The sequence below is a fragment of the Coptis chinensis genome, chromosome 3 (assembly GCF_015680905.1).
Source record: "Coptis chinensis isolate HL-2020 chromosome 3, ASM1568090v1, whole genome shotgun sequence".
NCBI classification, from domain to species: domain Eukaryota; kingdom Viridiplantae; phylum Streptophyta; class Magnoliopsida; order Ranunculales; family Ranunculaceae; genus Coptis; species Coptis chinensis.
In genome coordinates, this window is record NC_141458.1 from 99110348 (window position 1) to 99132684 (window position 22337).

Sequence of the window (22337 nt, forward strand, 5' to 3'; positions counted from 1 at the left end):
TACCCTCGAACCATACCACATAGGGCTGAAGCAAATTTTAGGTAATATAGGCACGACTCTTGTAAGATCCCAAATTATTTTTACATTATTTCGTAACAATATTTAGTATTTCGGAATTTGATATTTATTTCTTGGTCAACGGGCTAATAAATGTGGGCTTGACTTTTTGATAGAAAGAGAAAGGAGGAAAATTAATATTTTGAATTTTGAATTTTGAATTTTGTGTTGAGATGTTTAATTATTTGGAAAGTTTCCAAAAGATATTAATATAAGGTACTTAATAGATATACTACTTTTAATAGAGAATTATATTTCATAGTTATGTATAGGGATATTTAGTAAAATGGGAAGTTTCTAAAAAGTTAAGCCAAATATATGGTAAGTAAATTCTTTAGAATGGTCTCCAGAAAAAAATACGGTTTTCTTAAAAAAAAAAAAAAACTAAACACATGAGCTAAAACAAAGAAGAACGGAGATAGGGCGGATTGTGCAAGCTAGTTCGGGATAATTTTCTATATATTCTGTTTCGGCGATATGAGAGGTGAGTAGTTATTTGACTATTTCATCGAACCTATAGTTTTACCTGTCTACGGACATATTTCCCTGCCCAAGGTTTCCGTCCATTTTTACTGCTCATTCTCCTGTTATTATTCTGTGTCCTGTCGTACTGTTAAAACTTGTTATAGGTTAGCATATTGATTTGCTGAACTATTGAAATTGAAATTTGAAATGTTGAAACTCTGAAGTGATGGTTAATCACCACTCTGAAGTGATTGTTAAACTCTATTGAAACTCTGACATTGAAATTGAACTATTAGAAATGGATTGTTGAAACACGTATTGTATATCATTTGAACTTGTATACTGTTCTTGTGTTGGTTGACTGATGATTGGTTGTGGTGGGGGGTGTTTGAGTGCTGTAGAGTGAGGGTGTCATGTCCTACATGGACCATGGTGGTAGCCTACCGAGACTAACAACAAGACTGATTCCATCTCAGCAGCAGGGCAAATGAGTAACTTAGTAAGATAGAAGAATGTAGGAAGGACACGTGTAAGTAGAAAATCTCTCGGATCTGATGATAAAGGGAGAGGAGTTTTATGGAAGAAAGGAAGAAAAATAGTTAAGAACTCGGGCTCTAGTTTCGGTGAAACAGAGATTAGGCTCTGCATTCTTTTTTTTTGAATCAGAGATCATTTTGTTTATTTTCATTTTCAGTTTACTATTCATGAACTAGGTTATGAACTAGGTTGTGAACTCCCTTTACTATTCACAAACTCACTTTCTTGGTCTAGTTTATAACAATTGGTATTCAGAGCCTATGTTTCTGGTGAAGATATGACACTAGGTGAAGTGGAAAAACTAGCTAAAGGAACACAACACCAATTTAATGAAATGCGCTCAAGGGTTAACGACTCAAGTCAACGACAGATTAATCAAAGAGATCCAAGCAAGAGAAGTAGCAGAAAGGAAAATGGAGGCAAGACTTGAACTTTTAGATAAGAAGTTAGACTCTAGATTTGACCAGCTGTTGAAAATAATGAATGACAAAGGGAAGAACACCACCGTAGCGGCTGAGTTGCCTTCTGGGTCTGGAACTCCTCTAGAAACCACCATTGAAGCTGAACAATCGACAACTTACTCAAGACAAAATATTCCAAATGACTGGAATGACCATGGTAATCTTCTTAAAACCCCTAAGTTAGAATTTCCACGTTTTGACAGCACTAATCCTCGTGTGTGGGCTAGGAAGTGTAATCAGTTTTTTCACTTGCATCCCATGGATGATAAAAAAAAGATTAGTATAGGGTCACTATACTTTGAAGGAAGAGCAGATTCATGGTTCCTGACTTACCAAGATGGGAAGGAATTAGTAGATTGGAATGCTTTAGTTGAAGTCATTTGTGGTCGATTCGAATTGGTAGGCCAAGAGAACTATGTAGGCAGTTTTAATAAACTGATTCAAGTGGGTACGGTTGATGAATACTTTGAGCATTTTGAAGAACTTCAAGCTCTTATGGTGAGTAAAAATAAACAGTTCAGTGAAGAGTACTCTGTCCTTAGTTTTTTGAGTGGGTTGAAGGAGGAATTGAAAGCTTCGGTTCAAATGTTTAAGCCAACAACACTAAGTAGTGCACTATATTTGGCCAGAATGCAAGAAAAAGCTTTGGAAGCTTAAGTTAAGAGGGCAGCAAAACCCATACAGAGAAATTTTACCAGCACCACTTCATACTTCTATACTCCACCTTTCCAAAACAAACTACCACAAACGTCTATTCCCATCCCAAAGGTCCCTTTCAACACAACCAAAATCAATACCAACCCACCCAATACCATCACTACCAACATCAACCTACCACCCATCAAAAGACTCACGCCTGCCCAAATGAAACTCAGAAGAGACAAATGCCTCTGTTATAACTTTGATGAAATCTATAAGCCTGACCACAAGTGTACGAGCCAACATTTATACATGTTGGTAGGAATAGAAGAGGATACTGACACAGAAGAAGTTGAACAAACAGAGGAGCAATTGCTGCAACAAGTGGAGACTGACATGGAAATCTCTCTTCATGCCTTAACTGGCAATGTGGGCTAGAATACCATTCGTATCCCAGGATTTATCAAAGAAGAAACCTATTACTGTGTTGATTGACTCAGGAAGCACACATAGTTTTTTCGATTCTGAGGTGGCTAAACAAGCAGGCTGTAAACTCAATCTCACTGCACAAATGTTAGTCACCGTAGCTAATGGGGAGAAGACCATCAGTAAAGCCATAAGCCATTTGCAACAACTTAAAATGGCAAATGCAAGGTCATGCCTCTGAGGATAACATCAGAATTTTACCCTTGGGGGGATGTGATATGGTACTGGGTGGAGATTGGTTAAAACAATGTGGGGATGTACTCATTAATCTTCAAAAACTTCAGTTGACTTTTAAGAAAGATGGCAAGAAGATAGTACTAAAAGGTGGACAGGAAACTGCTTCTCTTAAGATGATCACTGCCAAGGCTTTATCAAAGTTTCTAAGCAAGAATACTCATGCTCTAGTGGGCCAAATCTTCTCTATCACAGTTAGTGAACTGAAACCAGAGGTTCCAATTGAGGTGACTTCTCTACTTTAAGAATTCAGGGACGTTTTTCAAGAACCTACTAGCCTTCCACCGTCAAGAACGTTAGACCATCATATCCCACTTAAACCCAATGCAGAACCTACAAACCACGTCCCTACAAACATCCATACATCCAAAAATCTATCCTAGAAACTCTAATGAAGCAGATGTTGCAATCCGGACTCATTCAACCTAGCCACAGTCCTTTTGCATCTCCAGTGTTATTAGTTAAGAAGAAAGATGGTACATGGCGTTTCTGTGTTGATCACAGAAAGTTCAATACTATGACAGTGAAAGACAAATTCCCAATGCCAGTCATAGATGAATTACTAGATGAGTTGCATGGAGCTTGCATATTCTCCAAGATAGACTTATGGTCAGGTTACCATCAGATTTTGGTCCACCCAGAAGATGTTTACAAGACTGCCTTCAGTACTCACTAAGGACATTACGAATTTAAGGTAATGCCTTTTGGACTCACTAATGCCCCAACCACTTTTCAAGCATTGATGAATGATATTTTCAGTCCATATCTAAGAAAGCATGTATTAGTTTTCTTTGATGACATTTTAGTCTACAACACCAACTTGGAGGAACACTTACTGCATTTGAGGCAAATTCTGACTACTCTTAGGGAACATACCCTATATGCCAAGGCTTCGAAGTGTACTTTTGCCCAGTCTCAATTAGAGTATCTGGGTCATTTAATCACACCTAATGGAGTAGGTGCTGACCCTACCAAGATTGAAGCCATGGTCAATTGGCCCAAGCCTACAACACTCAAAGCCTTGAGAGGATTTTTAGGTTTAATAGGGTACTACAAAAGATATGTTCAAGGATATGGGAATATAAGTAGACCTCTCACCGAGATGTTAAAGAAAAATAATTTTAAGTGGTTACCAATGGCGAAAGAGGCATTTGAGGAATTGAAACATGCAATGACCTCTACACTTGTATTGGCACTTCTGGATTTTCAACAACCTTTCATTGTGGAGACTGATGCATGTGCTCAAGGCATAGGGGCTGTTCTAATGCAAGGTGGTCGACCTATTACTTTTTTCAGCAAAGCACTTGGTCCAAAGGCACTAGGGTTTTCTACCTATGAAAAAGAGCTACTAGCCATTGTGATGGCAGTAAACAGATGGCGCTCTTATCTTACAGGACACCACTTTATCATTCACACAGACCAGCAGAGTATTAAGTTTTTCATGGAACAAAGAATCACTACCTTACTACAACAGAGATGGCTCACAAAGTTACTCGTTTTTTATTATGAGATTAGGTATAAGAAAGGTAAAGATAACACTGCAGTTGATGCCCTGTCCAAAATTTCAGAAGACCAAGGAGAATGCCGCCTCATTACTGAAATACAATTCAACCTCTATGGATGCAAGAAGTCTCACTCAGTTATGATCAAGACCCCACTCTGCAACATATCATTTCCCAACTCCTGATATCTCCTACTAGCCTTCAACATTATACTTATGAAGCAGGCATCCTCCATTACAAAGGGAAACTTTTTATTGGCAATAACAATGCCCTAAGATCAAAGTTGTTATCTACCATTCATTCTTCTTCCATGGGTAGTCACTCTGGAATTCAAGCCGCTTACCTTCGGGCAAAATCTTATTTCTATTGGCCGGGTTTAAAGAAGGAGGTACTCCAATTGGTAACTAACTGTGATATTTGTCAGAGGTGCAAAGGTGAGCACAAGTTTCCCGCAGGACTTCTACAACCACTTCCAATTCCATACCAGGCATGGCAACATATTAGCATGGATTTTATTGATGGACTACCCAAATCAGAAGGCAAGGAAGTAATTTTAGTGGTCGTCGACAGATTTACAAAGTACAGCCACTTCTTGGCCATCAGCCACCCTTATACTGCTTCTTCTGTTGCTAAAGTCTTCATGGATAACATCTACAAGCTACATGACCTCCCTCAATCCATTGTCTCAGATAGAGATAAGGTTTTCATCAGCGCTTTCTAGCAAGGGAGCACTAGGGACAGAGGTACATTTAAGCACTACCTATCACCCTCAAACAGATGGCCAAACTGAGCGCACCAATGCATGTTTAGAGACATATTTGAGGTGCATGACAGGGCATTCTCCTTCACAGTGGGTCAAATGGCTTCCACTTGCAGAATGGTGGTTCAATACCAACTACTACACAAGTCTCAAAATGCCCCCATTCACTGCTCTCTATGGCTACTCTCCACCACACCTTACCATTCCCACAACTGTCAACACTTCCATTGGGGTAGTTGAAAAGTATCTTAAGCAGCGACAACACATGGTAGGAGTGATTAAAGAAGATCTGTTAAAAGCTCAAGAGCGCATGAAGTTCTATGCTAACAAGAAAAGAATAGAGAGGTCCTTCCAAGTTGGAGATTGGGTCTACTTGAAGCTACAACCTTATAGACAAACATCCATCTCCATTCACAAGAATCTTAAGCTTTCAGCCAAGTTTTATGGCCCCTTTCAGGTGACAACAAGGATAGGGGCAGTAGCTTACAAGCTATACCTCCCACCACACTCCAAAATCCACCAAGTTTTCCATGTATCTCAGCTCAAGCAGAAGTTAGGTTCCACTGCAGTACCAGTTCCTCAGCTTCCCCTTGTCGATTAGGCTGGAAAATTCTTAATGGAACTTATAACCATTCTTTCTCGCAAAATCATTCCCCGAAACAACCAAGCTGTAGCTCAAACCCTCATTCAATGGTCTCATACTAATTCCAGAGGATGCCACTTTGGAGGATTGGGCAAACATCGCGGCACATTACCCTCACTTCAATCCTTGAGGACAAGGATTCTTAAAGAAGTCGGCATTGTCATGTCCTACATGGACCATGGTCGTAGCCTACAAAGACTAACAACAAGACTGATTCCATCTCAGCAACAGGGCAAATGAGTAACTCAGTAAGATAGAAGAATATAGAAGGGACACGTGTAAGTAGAAAATCTCTCGGATCTGATAATAAAGGGAGAGGAGTTTTATGGAAGAAAGGAAGAAAATAGTTAAAAACTAAGGCTCTAGTTTCGGTGAAGCAGAGATTAGGCTCTGCATTCTTTTTTTGAATCAGAGATCGTTTTGTTTATTTTCATTTTTAGTTTACTATTCATGAACTAGGTTGTGAACTCTCTTTACTATTCATGAACTAGGTTGTGAACTCCCTTTACTATTCACAAACTTGCTTTCTTGGTCTAGTTTATAACAGAGGGCTGTTGGAGCTTGGAGGTCTTTAATGGCGGACGATCCAGTGTGGAGGAAGCGTTATCGATATAAATTATTTTGTAGTTGTTTTGGTTGATTGGTAGTGGATTGTAGTGTGTGTGTGTGTGTACTGTAGAGTGGGGGGTTGTTAAAGCTTGAATAAGTTGTTAATGGCGGTCGAGATCGAGTTTTGGGTGTGAGGGGAATCGAGTTTTGATAGTATTGAAAGATAGAGCTTTTCATGAGGGTTAAAACCGCTGGGATGAGGGTGGCGGACGAGTGGAGGTTTGTGGTGGCTGATTTGCAGGAGGTGGTGAGCTGTTGAGGAAGAAGAAGGAGGTGGTGGCGATGCTGATTTTATTTTGGTTGGGCTTGGACCGAAACCAATTAGTTGTTTTGGGTCGGTTTCTATTTTTTTTTGTTTTGGGCCGGTTTCTAAATTTTTGGTTTGGGCTGGGTCCATATAACTTAAAATGGGTCAGGTTGTTTAGACTTTTGGGCCTTGGTTTTGGGGCTTTGTTTTGTTTAGTTGGATTAGGACTATGGGTTGAAGTGTTATACATACGGGTTTGCGTCAGGACGCAAACCCATATGGATGAATACCGGTTTGGGACTGGTGACTGTTGGGTTTGGCCCTTTGATTGTTGACTGTTGACCGTAGACTGTTGACTGTTTATTGTGTTATATATATATATATATATATATATATATATTAAATTGTATAGACTAATCCAATAGTAGTATGTTGTGGAAGTCTGTATAAATTGTTTGTCATTATCTAAGAAAGATTTGACGTTGATATTATGCTATTTTTGACACGTGACGAGATTGAAATTTTAAGAGACGTGATTTTCCTAAAACGCTATAAAAATGTTATGCGGTACATTTGTAGAAATTGTGACATTATGTGGTATGTTTAAATTGTTGTTATGTTAAATGATATGATATGTTAGGATATATATTAAATGCGACATTTTTGAGAAATAAATGTAAACGCTCCATCATTATATCTGTGAGATGCTACTATGAGGTATTATAGTATTTGTGGATATTTCCAAAGAGATTGTGGTTTAGTCACTTTAGGGCAATATGTTTTATTTGGCACGTGAAAGAATGAAAATAAGAGGTATTGTGATATTTCCAAATAATGTGGCTTAGTGCAATAATTTATGTGGCACTTGATAGAGTGAAATAATTATGAGATATAAAGGTATGAGACTTGAATAAATTACGTAATGAAAATCCTAGAACCTAGCTACTACAACTCATGTGATTGGCTTATATGTAGGGCTTATGTGATATGATTGGTCCTTGTATAGGGTGTATGAGATGTTGATTGACCCATGTGTAGGGCAATCGTAGCCGAATAGTGGCTTGATTATCTCGTTCGTAAAATTAGAACGAGACGCGCGATATTTTATGCCGAATAGTGGCAATACCCACATAATGGAGTTCGTGTGGGAGTTATTTGGTATGCGATATCTCGCTTAGGGTATGCACGGAGTGGTTTATTATGTGAGGGGAGGCATGTGGATGTACATGTTCGGCGTAGGAAAGCGATTGTGGTAGCCAGGGAAACTAGGTAAAACCTAGAGACGACGTGATTCTAGAGGCACTTGAAGAAACTCTAAACAATAATTGTGATGATATATCAAAGCGTGTTAAATCTATAATAAATGATTTATTGTGGTTGTGAAATTGGTCATTGAGGTTGTTCTTGTTGGTTCAATGAGATGATTGGAATTATGTATATGATAAGTTTGTTTTATTGTAATTTATGTTGCATTCACAATGGTTTTGCAGAAGGGTGTTGAATTAATTATTTATGCAGGTGTGACCCACTCTGTGATTAGGCTTACACCAGTGTAAGTATAGAGCAAGTTTAGTTTTGTTATTTTATTATTATATGCAGTTGATCTAGTACGATTTGAAGCTAAGGCGCCTCAGTGGAGGAACTAAATGTCTTATTATTATTAAATTGGAAGCTAAGGCGCCTCAGTGGAAGTTAAGGCGCCTTGGTAGAGGAACTAACTGCCTTATTGATTGTGTATGTATATGCATAAGTATGATTTGTATTTTAGGGCTACTTATATCAGCATTGTTTATAATGCTGACCCGATTTGCATATTTGCTTATTGGGTGTGTTCAGAAAATGAACACAGTTGATAAGTCTTAACAGGATTTGTGTTGAATAAGGTTGATTGTTGCTTGTGGTTCGCGTTAGCGTCTCATTACAGGATATGTTTTGTTTTCCTTTGAGGTGCAATAGATTTCAATTGAGACAATGTTTTTTTGTATTTTCAGTTGTAATTATAATTAAAGAGTTGTTGAAAATAAAGAAATTTGTAACTTAATCATATCTGTGAATTTTTGTAATGAAGAGAACTTTTGTTTATTTAAAATTTTTTATTGGTTTCCAATTATTGAAATAGTTAAATGGATAATGGGTTTTTGGAAGTTGAGAGTGCATTACACCTCGAAAATCGAAGAGTCGGGAACAAATATTATTTTTCCGATTTTGTCGAAATTCGAGATGTGACAACTCTGTTGAGCCAGGTTGGAGCCCTGAAAGGAGAAACTGTACCCACAGAGTCGGCATGAACAATGTCACTCTGCAGAAAAATAGTGATAACTTGAATGAGCAGCGAGTCCAGGAACTCATTAGAAATGCCATAGATTCCAAAGCTACTCGGGAAGATAAGTGACATAAACTGGCAATCAAAGGACCTAAAGAACCTCTTTTTATAGATGAAATCAGAGATTACATTTCCCCTGGTTCTTTCAAACAACCTTCAGTTCCAACCTACGATGATGTAGATGGTTGTCCAGATGAGCACTTGATGAAGTACAGATCGTCTATGACTCTTTTTAACAACAATGATGTGTTGGTGTGCATATTGTTCCAAGCTACTCTTATCGGAGAAGCTTTGACATGGTTTAATGAGCTCCGTCCTTGTTCAATCCATACATTTTCGCAGCTCGCTGACAAATTTTCAAAACATTATCGCTACAACAGGAAAACCATAAAAGGTTCTAGAACTCTTTTCAACCTCCACATGGAGAAAGGAAAAAACATTCGAGACCTTATCAGAAAACTCAGGGTGTTGCTCAAGGAGGTCAACAATGTTCTAGATGACGTTGTTGCACAAGCTTTCAAAAATGCTCTTCATTTTGATAAGTCTGGTCTGTACAACTCACTAACTTTGTAGCCTCCAAAAACGGTTCAGGATTTGCTGGTGTGAGCAGATAGGTATGCTACTGTTCAAAAAGATTCAAAGTACAAGCAACAAAAGGATTTTGCAAATGATATAGGAAAGCAGGAACAGCCACAGCGTGACAAAGACAGAAAGAAGCATAACAAAGATGCCAAAAATGGCGTCTCACAGAGTCAGAAACAAGATGGCCGCCCGAGCAAAGATTTTACTCTTCTGGAGCATCTTTGTTAGCATCAGTCTCTCAGAATTGTATGACAAGCTCAATGGAAAACTCTCCAAGTCGTTCCCTATGAAACCTGATACTGAGGGAAGCAGAGATAAGTCAAAGAAATGCAAGTATCATAATGATTTCGGCCATACTTTGAATGACTGTTATGCATTAAATAAGGAGATCTCCAGAATGGCAGATGGGGGATAGCTGAAGGATTATCTAAAGGGTAGTCAAAAGCTGGCTCATGTAAATCTGGTTGAGCACGATGTGATAGTTGTATAGTGCTCAGATGGTTGCTTGCTTGCTCATCCAACCGTGAAAGAAAATGGAGCATGAAGCGCAAGATTCAAAAAATTGGTAGTTGGAATCACGTAAACATTATCAACTTTAAATCTGGGTTCTATGCTGAGGCTATTGTTAAAGGAGGCCTAACTTTTACTGAAGAAGATAAGCGAGGAGTATACTATCCTCACAATGATGCTGTGGTGATTACAACATGGGTTAGCATCCGCAGAGTCCAAATAATTTTGATTGACACCGGCAACTCTGCATGTATCCTATTCTTTGGATGCTATTTTGTCATGAATCTCAACGATGATCTTATTCAGGAAGATGATACTCTAATTATTGACTTTAATGGTGCTCCAGCTAAAAAGGTTGGTAAAATTAATTTGCCAGTCACAGTAGGTCCTAAGGTTGTAGGAGTTGACTTTGTTTTGGTAGACTGCCCATCCACATATAATGTCATTCTAAGCAGAGATTGGCTTCATGCAATGCATGCAGTGGTGTCCACTTATCACCAAGCTATTAAGTTTCCAACAGCAGAGGGAACTTGTAAGATCCGAAGTGACTAGATTGCATCTATGAAATGCCACCATGAGCATGTGATGGATGATTATAAAAAACCAAAAGTTAGAGGGCACACCATTCTCAATGCTGGGCAGAAATAGCAATTACAGCAGGGCTAGATCAGAGCACCGCCGAAGGCAGCTAGAGCACCTCGGGAGGCACCAACCAAGGGACCTCCAACAATCGATAAGCTGAAAGAAGTGCAGATAGGAGAAGAAGAAAGTCAGACCACTTTCATCTCTGAAGAACTTTCTGAAATAGAGAAAGAGGTTTTGGTGGCCTTATTGAAAAGCAATAGAGTTATCTTTGCTTGGAATCCAACAGATCTGCCCGGAATTGACCCCAGAATCGCTTGTCACAGATTAGGCATTGACACAAAAGTCAAACAGGTAAGGTAGAAACCACGGAGAATGGCCCCAGACAAGAAACTCTTAGTGAACAAGGAGATTGACAAGTTATTGGAGGCTGGATTTATTCGACCAGTTGAATACCCAACTTAGGTTTCCAATATTGTAGTAGTTCCAAAAAAGAATGGGAAGCTCATAATTTGTGTCGACTTCACAGACATGAATGAAGCTTGCCCACTGCATCCTTATCCTATACCTAGAATTTGAGATATGGTGGATGCGACATATGGTTTCAAGAAACTATCTTTTATGGATGCAAGCTCAAGATATTATCAGATTGTACTGCACTATGATGACCAGGAGTATACATCATTCATCACAGATAGAGGCCTATATTGCTATGTTGTTATGTCGTTCGGTCTAAAAAATGTTGGGGCCACATACCAAAAGCTTGTTAATACTATCTTTGCTGATCTTATTGGGTTATTATGGAGGTTTATATTGACGACATGGTTATGAAGTCAAAGGAAGAAAGCGATCATCTTGCTGACCTGCAGAAAGTATTTGATCGACTAAAGAAATACAAAATGAGGCTTAACCCTGCCAAATGTTCATTTGGCCTATCTTCAGGCAAATTATTAGGGTTCATGATGACCCACAGGGGAATTGAAGCTAACCCTGAGCAAATTCGAGCTATTCTCGAAATGACACCCCCTACCTGCAGAAAGAAAGTACAGAGGTTCTTAGGCCGTCTTACGGCTCTCGGTTATTTCATATCTCGATACTCTGACAAATGTAAGCCGTTCTTTCATATTCTGAAAGGTGCATCAACCTGGAATGAATTGAAGATTGTGAAAAGGCTTTCACTAAAGTCAAAGCCTACCTTACTTCTCCCCCAATTTTGGTTAGCCCAAAGGCTGGAGAACCTGTAGGAATCTATCTTGCTTATTAACCGACTCTGCCTGCCCGGTCTGAGTCATTTTGTTGATGATTCTGAAGAAAGGCCGGTTCATTCTATTAGCAAGACACTAACTGCAGTAGAAAGTCGTTACTCCAAAATTGAGAAAGTCGTGTTGGCCTTAGTACATGGAGCTTAGCGATTGAAACCATATTTTCAGGGGAGAACAGTGAAGGTATATACGGAGTATCCTCTACGAAAGACCCTCGGCAAACAGGGGGAATCAAATAGGTTGATTGAATGGTCAAGTTACCTCAGCACATATGATATTGTTTATGAGCCAATGACTGTAGAAAAGGGGCATGCTCTAGCCTCTCTTATGGCAGATTTTCCTGTGGATGACATCCAACTGAGTCCAAAATTAGCAAAAGTTGAACAACTTCCTGATCATTCTGTTCAATTCCCTGCACAAACTGAGGAGTTCTCACCCAGTACATCTGATTCTGGGTCGAGCGCATAATTAACAATAATCAAAATCTCTGGACCGTCTTCACCGATGGTTCAAAAAATGCATCCGGGTATGGTCTGGGTTGTGTACTTATTAGCCCTGAAGGACAGAAAATTGAAAGATCAGTCAGACTAGGTTTTCCTACCTCTAATAATGAAGCTGAATATAAGGCTGTTATCTATGGTATGAACGCCGCACCTAAGCTGGGAGCGAAGAACATTCAAATGCTAACAGATTCTTGCTTGATGGCTAATCAATTTGGTGGTACTTTTCAAGCAAAAGATGAAAGGATGGCGACATATTTGGAAATCATACACAAATTGGCTATGCAATTTGACAAAATCTCTATCAATCAAAGGCCAAGGAATGAAATCAGGCACGCTGATGCAAGAGAAATCCAAATTGATTTCCAACAAGAGCCGAGCATCAATCTACAACCAATGAGACTTCATGAGGCATATGTTGTTAACAAGTCTGTGTTGTTAACACTCAGTGAAGAAAAAGAGAACAGGTGGATCATGCATCTTCAGAATCTAAAGATCCAATTGATGCTGAGGATCACCAAACTTTGGCATCCTTACACAAACAACTTAAAAGAAACCAATATCCCATCGTCAATGATTCAGATCAAGGAATGAACCCTTGTAACCTTGGCAGTATTGGGGGCGACCGTGAAGATACTGGGGTGACATCATCCCCACTGAAAATGAAAAGTCTGAATCTGAAGAGGAAACTCTTGATGATTTAGAGATAATGGACTTAGAAATCTTGGCACAGGAAAAATCTGACTGGAGGATGCCCTTCATCGAGTATCTGAACTCAGGGAATCTCCCCACAGAGAAAGCTTTATCTCAGAAGGCTAAGCGAGAGGTATGGAAATTCGCAGTATTGTTCACTAAAGAAAGAATCGCTCGACTTTACAAAAGGCCAATGGGGTTTGGCCCACAGTTACGATGTCTTACCCCAGAGCAAGGCGAAATGATACATAAAGAAATTCATGCAGGTATTTGTGGGAATCACTCGGGAGGTCGTAGTCTTGCCCACAAGGCTTTAACGAAGGGTTATTAGTGGCCATACATGCAAAAAGATAAAAAACGAATCACTCAAATTTGTGTGCTGTGCCAGAAACATGCTAAAGTTGGAAAACTACCAGCCACAGAATTGCACCCAATTCTCATGATTTGAATTGGCCTTTCTCAAAATGGGGGCTCGACATCGTAGGACCTTTGCCTAGGGCACCTAGAAGAGTTTGTTTTTTGTTGGTGGCTACCGACTACTTTACAAACTGGGTCGAAGCCACAACTTTGGCTTCAATAACTACTGCAGATGTAAAGCAATTTCTGTGGCGTGATATTATTTGCAGGTTCGAAGTACCTTCAGAGTTAGTATTAGATAACGGTTCCCATTTTGGCTATACAGAGATGCAACAATTCTGTGGGTCTATGAGCATAAAGCACAACTTTTTTGCTCCTTACCATCTTGAAGCAAATGGCCAAGCTGAGGCTACTAATATGGTAATCTTAGATACCCTTAAGAAGAGGCTTACTGAAGCTAAAGGCAACTGGGTTCGTCAGCTACCTGTTGTCCTATCACTACAAAAAAAATAGGTTTTACCCCACGATTCAAAACCGTAGAAAAAGGGGAAAAAAAACCTTCTTTTTCCACGGTTTTGGACTGTCGCAGGACCATGGCCTTTTTGTGCATCGGAAATGGTCTAGCCACAGTCATGACCGTGGATAAAGCCTACCAATAGCGACAGTCTTTGCGTCAGCTATTGCCGTCGGTATGGCTACGGCATAAACCGTTGGATAATTCATGGCAAAATCTCACTTTTCCCCACGGTGTTGGTCCGTGGGAAAAGGGTAGTTTTTCCTACGGTATTGGTCCGTGGGATCTGCTATTTTTGCGACGGCTAGATACCGTGGCAGAGTTATTTTAAAATAATAATTGATACTTCACTTCTTAGATCTTTTCACCTACAATCAATAAATCAATAGAGACCTACCAATCCCTAGCTAAGCTTCCATAACCATCCTATAGCTCAAAATCACCATTTCCATTCTTTCTCATCATCCCAAAAGATATAAAAAGGAACTTTACAAAACAAATAATTGAATTAACTAGTAGTGTCTCTCTGTATCACATGTATTATATAAACACTTTCCTAAAGAAGAAGATAGACAAGTAATATGAGATATTCTATACACCAATAACTAATAAATGCATGGTAAACTCAGATTATTAGAGCGGTTAACACCTGCTATTTCTAAGTACTATACATATTCTAAGATAATATGTTAGATTGTAATCTCAAGTTGCATTAGTGTGAGCCTACTTTCAAGCCTGTTACTGGTTCAATAGGCTGCAACAAGTCAAGCATAAAGACTACAATAAGTCTTAGAACGAAAAATTACTTAAACATATAACGGAATGCATGGTAAATGTAGGAGTCTTACATAGCAAGTCAAAGTGCTAGTCTAAAAAAGCAAACCATGTATTGAATTCGAATCAATCATTCATAATTTCCTACAAACCAAAAGAGGATATAAAAAAAATGAGTGACCTAACTTTGAAAAATAAATTTATGAATCACTAGTGCGTTCAAGAAGCAAAACTAGTGTATCAAATGTATGTAGACAACTCGATGAAGCCCAATATATGAAACTAACTTTTACCTATCAAACAAATAATATATACTGGGCGCTGTCATATATATATATTGTTTGACAGCATACACGGTCAACGTACAATCAAACCTAGTCAAATACATTGACTAACAGCTTGAGACAGACTTGTTGACAGAGTGTGACTAAAATAAAATATTTGAACTTCGTGTGACTAAACTCAAAACCGCTAATATAGTGTGACGTACTACAAAAAGACCCTAAATAAAAATAACTACAAAATATTTCAGCTGTCTTACTGTGGCCGGAATGGAAATACCGTCTATGAGGTTGAAGCATCTTGACTGAAGTCATACACAACTAGGCGACTAGCGTCTCGTCGTCTCCGTCTCATTAAATTTACAAACCAATTAGTAATATGGTTTAATGAAAAAGTAAGCAACTAATACATGAATGTTTTTCAAATTTCTAGTATCTATATCTACCACCATATTTGTACCCCCATAAGCGACCATCGTTTGGTACCAAGGGCCCTTGTTAACAATTCTCCGAATAATTCACGAACCAAATTTTTGAAGGCCTAAATGTTTGATATTTATGCACTTTTCAATAATTCAGAATAATTCACGTTTTTTTCACTATAAACATATAAAACACAAATTTCCAAATTATTCAAAAATACTTCATATAATAATAATAATAATAATAATAATAATAATAATAATAATAATAATAAAACCATATTCTTGTAAAGATAAATAACATGAAGATACATAAATAAGAACAAAAGAGTAAACCATGAAGGACATTCTTAAAAGCTTAAAAGATTTTGTATATCTGTGAAGGGCATTTTTTTTTTTTTTGCAATTCAAAAGAGTAAACTAGGATAGAGACATGGATGTGTTGTTTATAACTCTTATTTTCCTCTACAATTTGTAAATCTACATTCTAAAATAGATATAAGTACAAAAAAATAGAAAAGTGTTGGAGAAGAAAATAATTAATGTTTGGGCAAATCAAATACTAGACTTTAGCCTGACTCACCTAATTCAAGCATTCAATTTCTATTGAACCCGTTGGACAACATGGTTAGATTTTTGGAAAGCAACTAAGACAAATGTTTGTGAATTGTGAATGACAGTTATATAATTGGTTGTTGTATATTTTGATTATTGGAATTTATGTAGAGTAAAAGTGGTGGAACATTTTAATTATATTGCTAAATATATATTACAATTCTTCTTTAAGTGTACCGAATTTTTAAAATCCGAATTTTTATTTCAAAACGTTTAATAATCGTATAAAATATACTACGTATTATTAATGTATTGCGAATTTTTTACTTAATTTTTCTAATATGTAAACGAATGAAACTTGAATTATTTCTGATGCGAATAATTTTCGTATCCCTAATTGCTAACAAGGCCAAGGGTTGCATATTTGCGCTGCCCATTAGTGAGGCCTATTTTCAATGTCCACTAGTGTGGCCTATTTACATTGCCCACATAATCAGCCGATCTAGATACAAACATGGCAAAATGTTTTTCTTTTTTTAAAGAACTTGGTAAGATTTTAAACAATTAAAGAACTTTTCAACTGTTAAAGAAATTATATTCCTTAAACAACCGGGAATATAATTTCCTCGCTCACATATAAATAAGACTTTTCATTTTACAGAGAACTATACACATGGCCATGAAGACTTGATTTTGGGTAGATAGGGAACATGTTGTGTGTGTGCGTGTGCCGGGGGGGGGTTGTTGTTTAATAAATTACCACTTTGTTTTTAGGGTAGGGCGGTCGTGAATGTCGTTCAGGTTGTTTTAGAAGAAAGTACAAGGAGCTGCTCCTTTAAATTGAACCCACATCTCTAAAATGCGGTATTGTATTCTAAGATAATTCTACGAGACTTTTGTTGCTCCCTATTCTCTCTAATCAACTTTCCTAAAAGTTACACTCACACGAAGAAAATTGTGAAGACAAGCAGTAAAAAGAGAAGGTTCTATTACAAGTCCTCAAAGTCCACAACATATGACTGTGATCTGCCTTCTTTTTCACACCTACTTACATTCTTCCACTCCAAAAAGCAAGAAACCAAAATCCCAATCCTCTTTTCTCTTTCTATTCACAAGACAAAAAAAATGGCACTTAGCAACAACATAACATCTTGTCTCAACTTCATAGCAATTCTTTGTTCAATCCCCATAATTGTAGCGGGTATATGGTTAGCTTCAAAACCCGACAATGAATGCATCCATTTATTTCGTTGGCCCGTCGTTATCCTCGGGATACTCATTCTCCTCGTCGCGCTTGCCGGGTTCGTGGGCGCTTTCTGGAACCGTCAAGGCTTACTTGCTTTCCATCTTTTTTGTATGGCTGTTCTCATAGTTCTGCTTCTCATCTTGTTAATATTGTCTTTTGTTGTGACCCGACCCGATGGGAGTTATGTGGTTCCGGGTCGTGGGTATAAGGAGTATAGATTGGATGGGTTTTCGAGTTGGCTTAGAACCCATGTCACTAATTCTGGAAACTGGGGGAAGATCAGAACTTGTCTTGCTGAGTCAGATGTGTGCAGTAAGCTTGGTCAGAATTACGCTTCTGCTGATCAATTTTTCTCTGGACATATGTCTCCTCTGCAGGTAAGTACACCTGATAAACGCTCCCTTTTTTATCGGGTTTGTTTACGAGTACTCTTGTTTTACTCTTTCAAGTTTTTTAATCTTCGGAATGCCAATAACCTCAGTAGAAACAACTTTTTGTCTTGTGATTCCGACAAAGTGAATGATGGTTCATATCACAATGAACTGTGGGTTGCAAACTTGCAATTCACAAAGTAGGCTGCCTGCTGTTAACTAGTAACAGTAGTAAGGTGGCATACTGACATGTGCTCAACGGCTCAACCAATTTGGAAGAGTTGTACTGTGCCACACGGTCACTGGGCTAACTGCTCAGTTGACACGTCGTATTATTATCAGAATTATTTATATTTCCTTTGCTTGAAAAATGTTCCTAGTGCAGTAGTGCTGGACTGCTGGTCCAAAAGTCCATCTTTGTGAACTTCCTGAGATTTTAGGTGGGGTAGCATCCGTGCAACTCTTTATATATGGAAAATATGGATAGTAAACTCTAGATTCTTCTTATAAAAAACGAAGAAATTTAAATTCTTAAATTTTATCATACAAAAAAGATTAGCTAATTGCTGCTTAGGCCTTTAGTTCGATATATTTTTTTTTCCGATAATAACCCATCACATTTATCTTAAGCAACTGACAAAGGATTTATAGAGTCTAGAGACCAACAAGGAGGTGACCCAATAGTGGTATATTTCAATGCCCACTTAGCTAGGGCTGTTAATGGGTTTTGAAAACTCGATAACCGATCCGACCTGAACCAATAAATAACAGGTTCGGATGTGGTATTTCGGGTTCGGTTCGGTAATGGATCCACTTTTCAGTTTCGATAAGCTATCGGTTTGGTTTCGGTATTTTCTTCCACCGAACCAATATTAATCCGAACCGATAGAGTGGTATTGTAGTAATATCGGTAATTATTTTGGTATAACCGTATAAGTTAAAACAAAATATTTGGTTGAGATCTACTGATGAAAAATATCTACAGCTAAGATCCAATCTTTTAGTGAGAATTTGAGAGTGTAGATCGATTGTATAAGTGTCTAACAGCAACACTTCTCTAAGATTATCCTTCAATATCTTTCACTAAAAGAACTTGTTTTAAGCGACTTGGGGAATGTAAATCGACTTGTTTCAAAGTTCTCCAATAAAAATCTCTGTTTTGGATTCCTATTGACCGACGGTCTTGTCCTTTGGATTGTCATGCTGCTGTGTTTGCTTCCATTATTTAGCCACAATTTCTTTCAGCGGTGATGCTGTTGTGGCATTCTCATGGGCATTGCTGTTTTTGGTGCTAGTAATTTCTTCATTGGCTGTACTCTACTTCAGTCATTTTTGGTTCTCTGCTCTTGTCCTATGTCTCGGCATTCTTGTCTTTCTATGCCTGAGAAACTCTAGACAAAAATGGCTAGCAAAGGAAAAGGCTAGTGTTACTTTCTGTCCATGTGAACATCTAGAACCTTGACATATATTTTCAGTTTCATTCACTGACTAAGTTTGGGCAAAACAGTATTTATACTTTTCATCAATTCAGAGCTTACTTGAGAATGCCTGAATGCCTAGAAGCAAAGAAGTGAAGGCTACACATGATCAAAAAGGGTGGTATGTATTTTTTTTGTTATTTGGAGTTGATTCTCATATGTAATTTCAAACGGTTGTGTGCATCCGTCAAGTATTTTTTTTTAAAAAATTCCAATAAGTTTGGGTCAGTTTCGAGTTCACTAAATTTTTATTGGTTCGGATCGGTTTTGGATTCATTAAATTTTTATCGGTTCGGATTCACTCACTAAATTTTTATTGGTTCGGGTTCGGATTTTACAGAATTCAATCCAAACCAATCCATTGACACCCCTACACTTAGCTAATACATGAGTTTTTCTGTTGTTATCTCTTTGAAATCAGAAAAACAAAACATTACAATCATTATTTATAATCAACTGATTAAACATACTAGAGACTTTAGAAATGAAATCTGAGAGCTCCCAACCAGCACCTGCTCCTTTTAGTTCGAATTGGATTCCAAGTTTTGATTATTTGCCTCATCGTAAAGTCTTTACGAAAATAAGATGCCCAATGCCCCCGGATTATTTAGTGAGTGCAACAATGTGGAAAAAGTGTACCTACTCTTCGAGAAAAAGGGTATTGGTCCGCTAAAAGGACCCACCAAATGAGCTTGAAGATAATGCGAAAGGAACCTGTGGACAATAAAACCTGGAATGTTGTTTCTAGCATAAAAATAGAACATGTATCATGGTCCATGGTCCATGATGGGTAGCAGCTTGGTTCTCATTTCGTCGTGTTAATTGCAGTTAGGTTTGATTGGATTATTGTTTTGTTTGTTCAGTCAGGATGCTGTAAGCCACCAACAATATGCGGGTACGGGTATGTGAACCCGACATTATGGGTAAACCCGACAAACCCAATGGGTGACCCGGATTGCTATCTTTGGACCAATGATCAGACACAATTATGCTTTGGTTGCAATGCCTGCAAAGCAGGAGTGTTAGGAAACTTGAGGAAGGAATGGAGGAAGGCGAATGTGATTCTCATTATTGCTCTGGTGGTCTTAATTTGGGTTTATGTCATAGGTTGTAGCGCGTTCAAAAATGCTCAGACCGAAGATCTTTTTCGTCGTTACAAGCAGGGATGGGCCTAGTTTCACCATTTTGTTTTTTCAAACTCTCCGTGTATTGATGATGCAAATGTTCGTTTGTGATGTACATATTCCTTTGTTTTGTGTATCAATTTGTGGCTTGATTGATCAAGTCGGCAGTTATCTTGTCAATGATGAATATAGTATCAATGTAGCATGTAAAGAAAGTGAGAATAGCATAATAACAGCTTTTTTCACAAGAATAAGTTCTTTCTATATTCTGGTGATTATGGTTGCTCAATCGGTGGCATCCATTTTTATAAGGGGTGAAAGTTTTGTTGCTTTGCATTGTGCATTTATATTAATTATTAATTGACAAGAGGAGAAAATTATTCTTGTGTGCCATAAAATGTTGTCCATATTAGGTTTTAACTAGTCTCGGTTGGATCCATATTAGGTTTTAACTAGTCTGATGCAGGTGCTACGCATTTTGGGCCCATTCTATTTATAAAATAATTACTAAAAATTGAATTACTCATTTAATTTTTGTGTATTTAATATTTATTTATTTGATTTTTAGTTTGGGTGTAAAAGTAAATTTGTAGTTATAACAAAATTATAGGGACAAAACAGTTACAAAAAAAGTAACCAAGAGTCACATTTTTTTTTTTTATAAATTACTATTGTAGCACTGTAGATCAGGATCAAGATTTTTAAATTAGTAAAAGATATTGAATCCTGGATAGGGACTCAGGAGAGAGGCACCGACATCATGGACAGTATTAAAATAGCAAGGTGTTCAATAAATATTGTAGATCCTGCTTTGTTTGGCTGTTTAGGTGACACAAATATGTAGATGAATTACTTTGATTGAAAGGGGTTGTTTGTCACAGGCTTAGTTTGTCCAATGTTTGGTTCCCACTTTGATTGGTTAATCCATGCCTATTATTTTGTTTAAAGAAAAAAAAAAAAGTAAAAGCAAAATAAAATAACAAAACTCTGAAAAATTGAATTTGATGGTAAAATTACCTTTCTTCAAGCATAACGACTTCAAGTTAGGAAGATTAATTGAAAACACTCAAAACAAACGATTTTAGGCAACCAATGCCCTCCAAGAGTCCCTATAAGCAAAAACAAATACTCCAAAATTCTAATAGATGTTTATGACTTTTCATTCTTTTGTAAAAATGGTGTATGGGTCTAGTTGTTAATGGTGGTCGAAGATTTCAAATGTTATTTCATGTAGAATTTGTTAAAGAATAATTATGAGGTTTTGGTTCTTCCACTAAAGAAAGAGAAAAAAACTGTGAAGGAAAATATAAGAAAAAATTAGAGAGAATGGAAGAAAAAAAAGACCAAATTTTTTTTCACGAACAAAAAACCGTTTTTATATTTAAGCAGTTCAAATCGGGTTGCGTACTGTTTTAATTTTTTTGGACCAAACAGAAGTACAACTTATACATTGTTGCCACGTCACTTATTCTGGATAGAATGTCTTTATACAGGCTGCAAACAGGGCCCAACAAAAACAGGGCCCAACAAATAAATAATGAACGTCCACCACGTTCGGTGCAATTCTACTGGGCCCATGCTAGGAGCAGCTTTAGTAGTGTAGAGTATATAGATTAGTATCCTAGAACAGCTAGCAAATACCGTGAGCGAATAAAAACACCAATAATGATCACGAATTCACGACAACTAATCCAATATACCTCCAATTCTCCAAATACCGAACTACTGGACATTTGGACATGACTTCTGCAGCAGTATAGTTTAGGACTACTCCAATATAAATATTCTATGTAATCCACTAATAAAAAAGGGCAATATTGAAAGTTTGAAACCACAAGGTGAACTGAAAAAATTAGGCACTGTTACATTTTTTGGGCAAAAACAAATAGGCATTTTGTTACACATCTTCAGGAAAACTGTAATAGGTTTACTCTAAACTAGTCATCATCCTAAAAAAAAAATGTAAAAATAGGTTTACCCCCTTAAACAGCTCCCTTCATTTAGGAATCCACAGCCTTTTCTAGTATACCAAAAGAGTTTTCTATTAAAAATTAACAAAAAAAAAAAAAAAAAATCTCGCTAAGCTTATTGATTACAAGGAAACAGATAAAAAAAGCCTGAAC

The 22337-nt window shown here is 37.6% G+C and overlaps 1 protein-coding gene across 1 annotated transcript; it reads left to right on the plus strand.

Moving 5' to 3' along the window:
- The first annotated feature begins 16904 nt into the window (after positions 1-16904).
- Positions 16905-20478, plus strand: TET2 (tetraspanin2). Its single transcript, XM_086603651.1, has 2 exons — positions 16905-17618; positions 19954-20478. The coding sequence occupies exons 1-2, from the start codon at positions 17121-17123 to the stop codon at positions 20263-20265; spliced, it is 810 nt and encodes a 269-aa protein (XP_086459777.1). The 5' UTR covers positions 16905-17120; the 3' UTR covers positions 20266-20478.
- Positions 20479-22337: the final 1859 nt, after the last annotated feature.

What these genes read in the sequence shown, in the direction of transcription:
- TET2 (XM_086603651.1), top strand. Translation starts at nt 17,121, where the DNA reads ATGGCACTTAGCAACAACATAACATCTTGTCTCAACTTCATAGCAATT. An exon ending in GACATATGTCTCCTCTGCAG is followed by an intron (nt 17,619 to 19,953) that starts GTAAGTACACCT and finishes TTGTTTGTTCAG; the next exon opens with TCAGGATGCTGTAAGCCACC.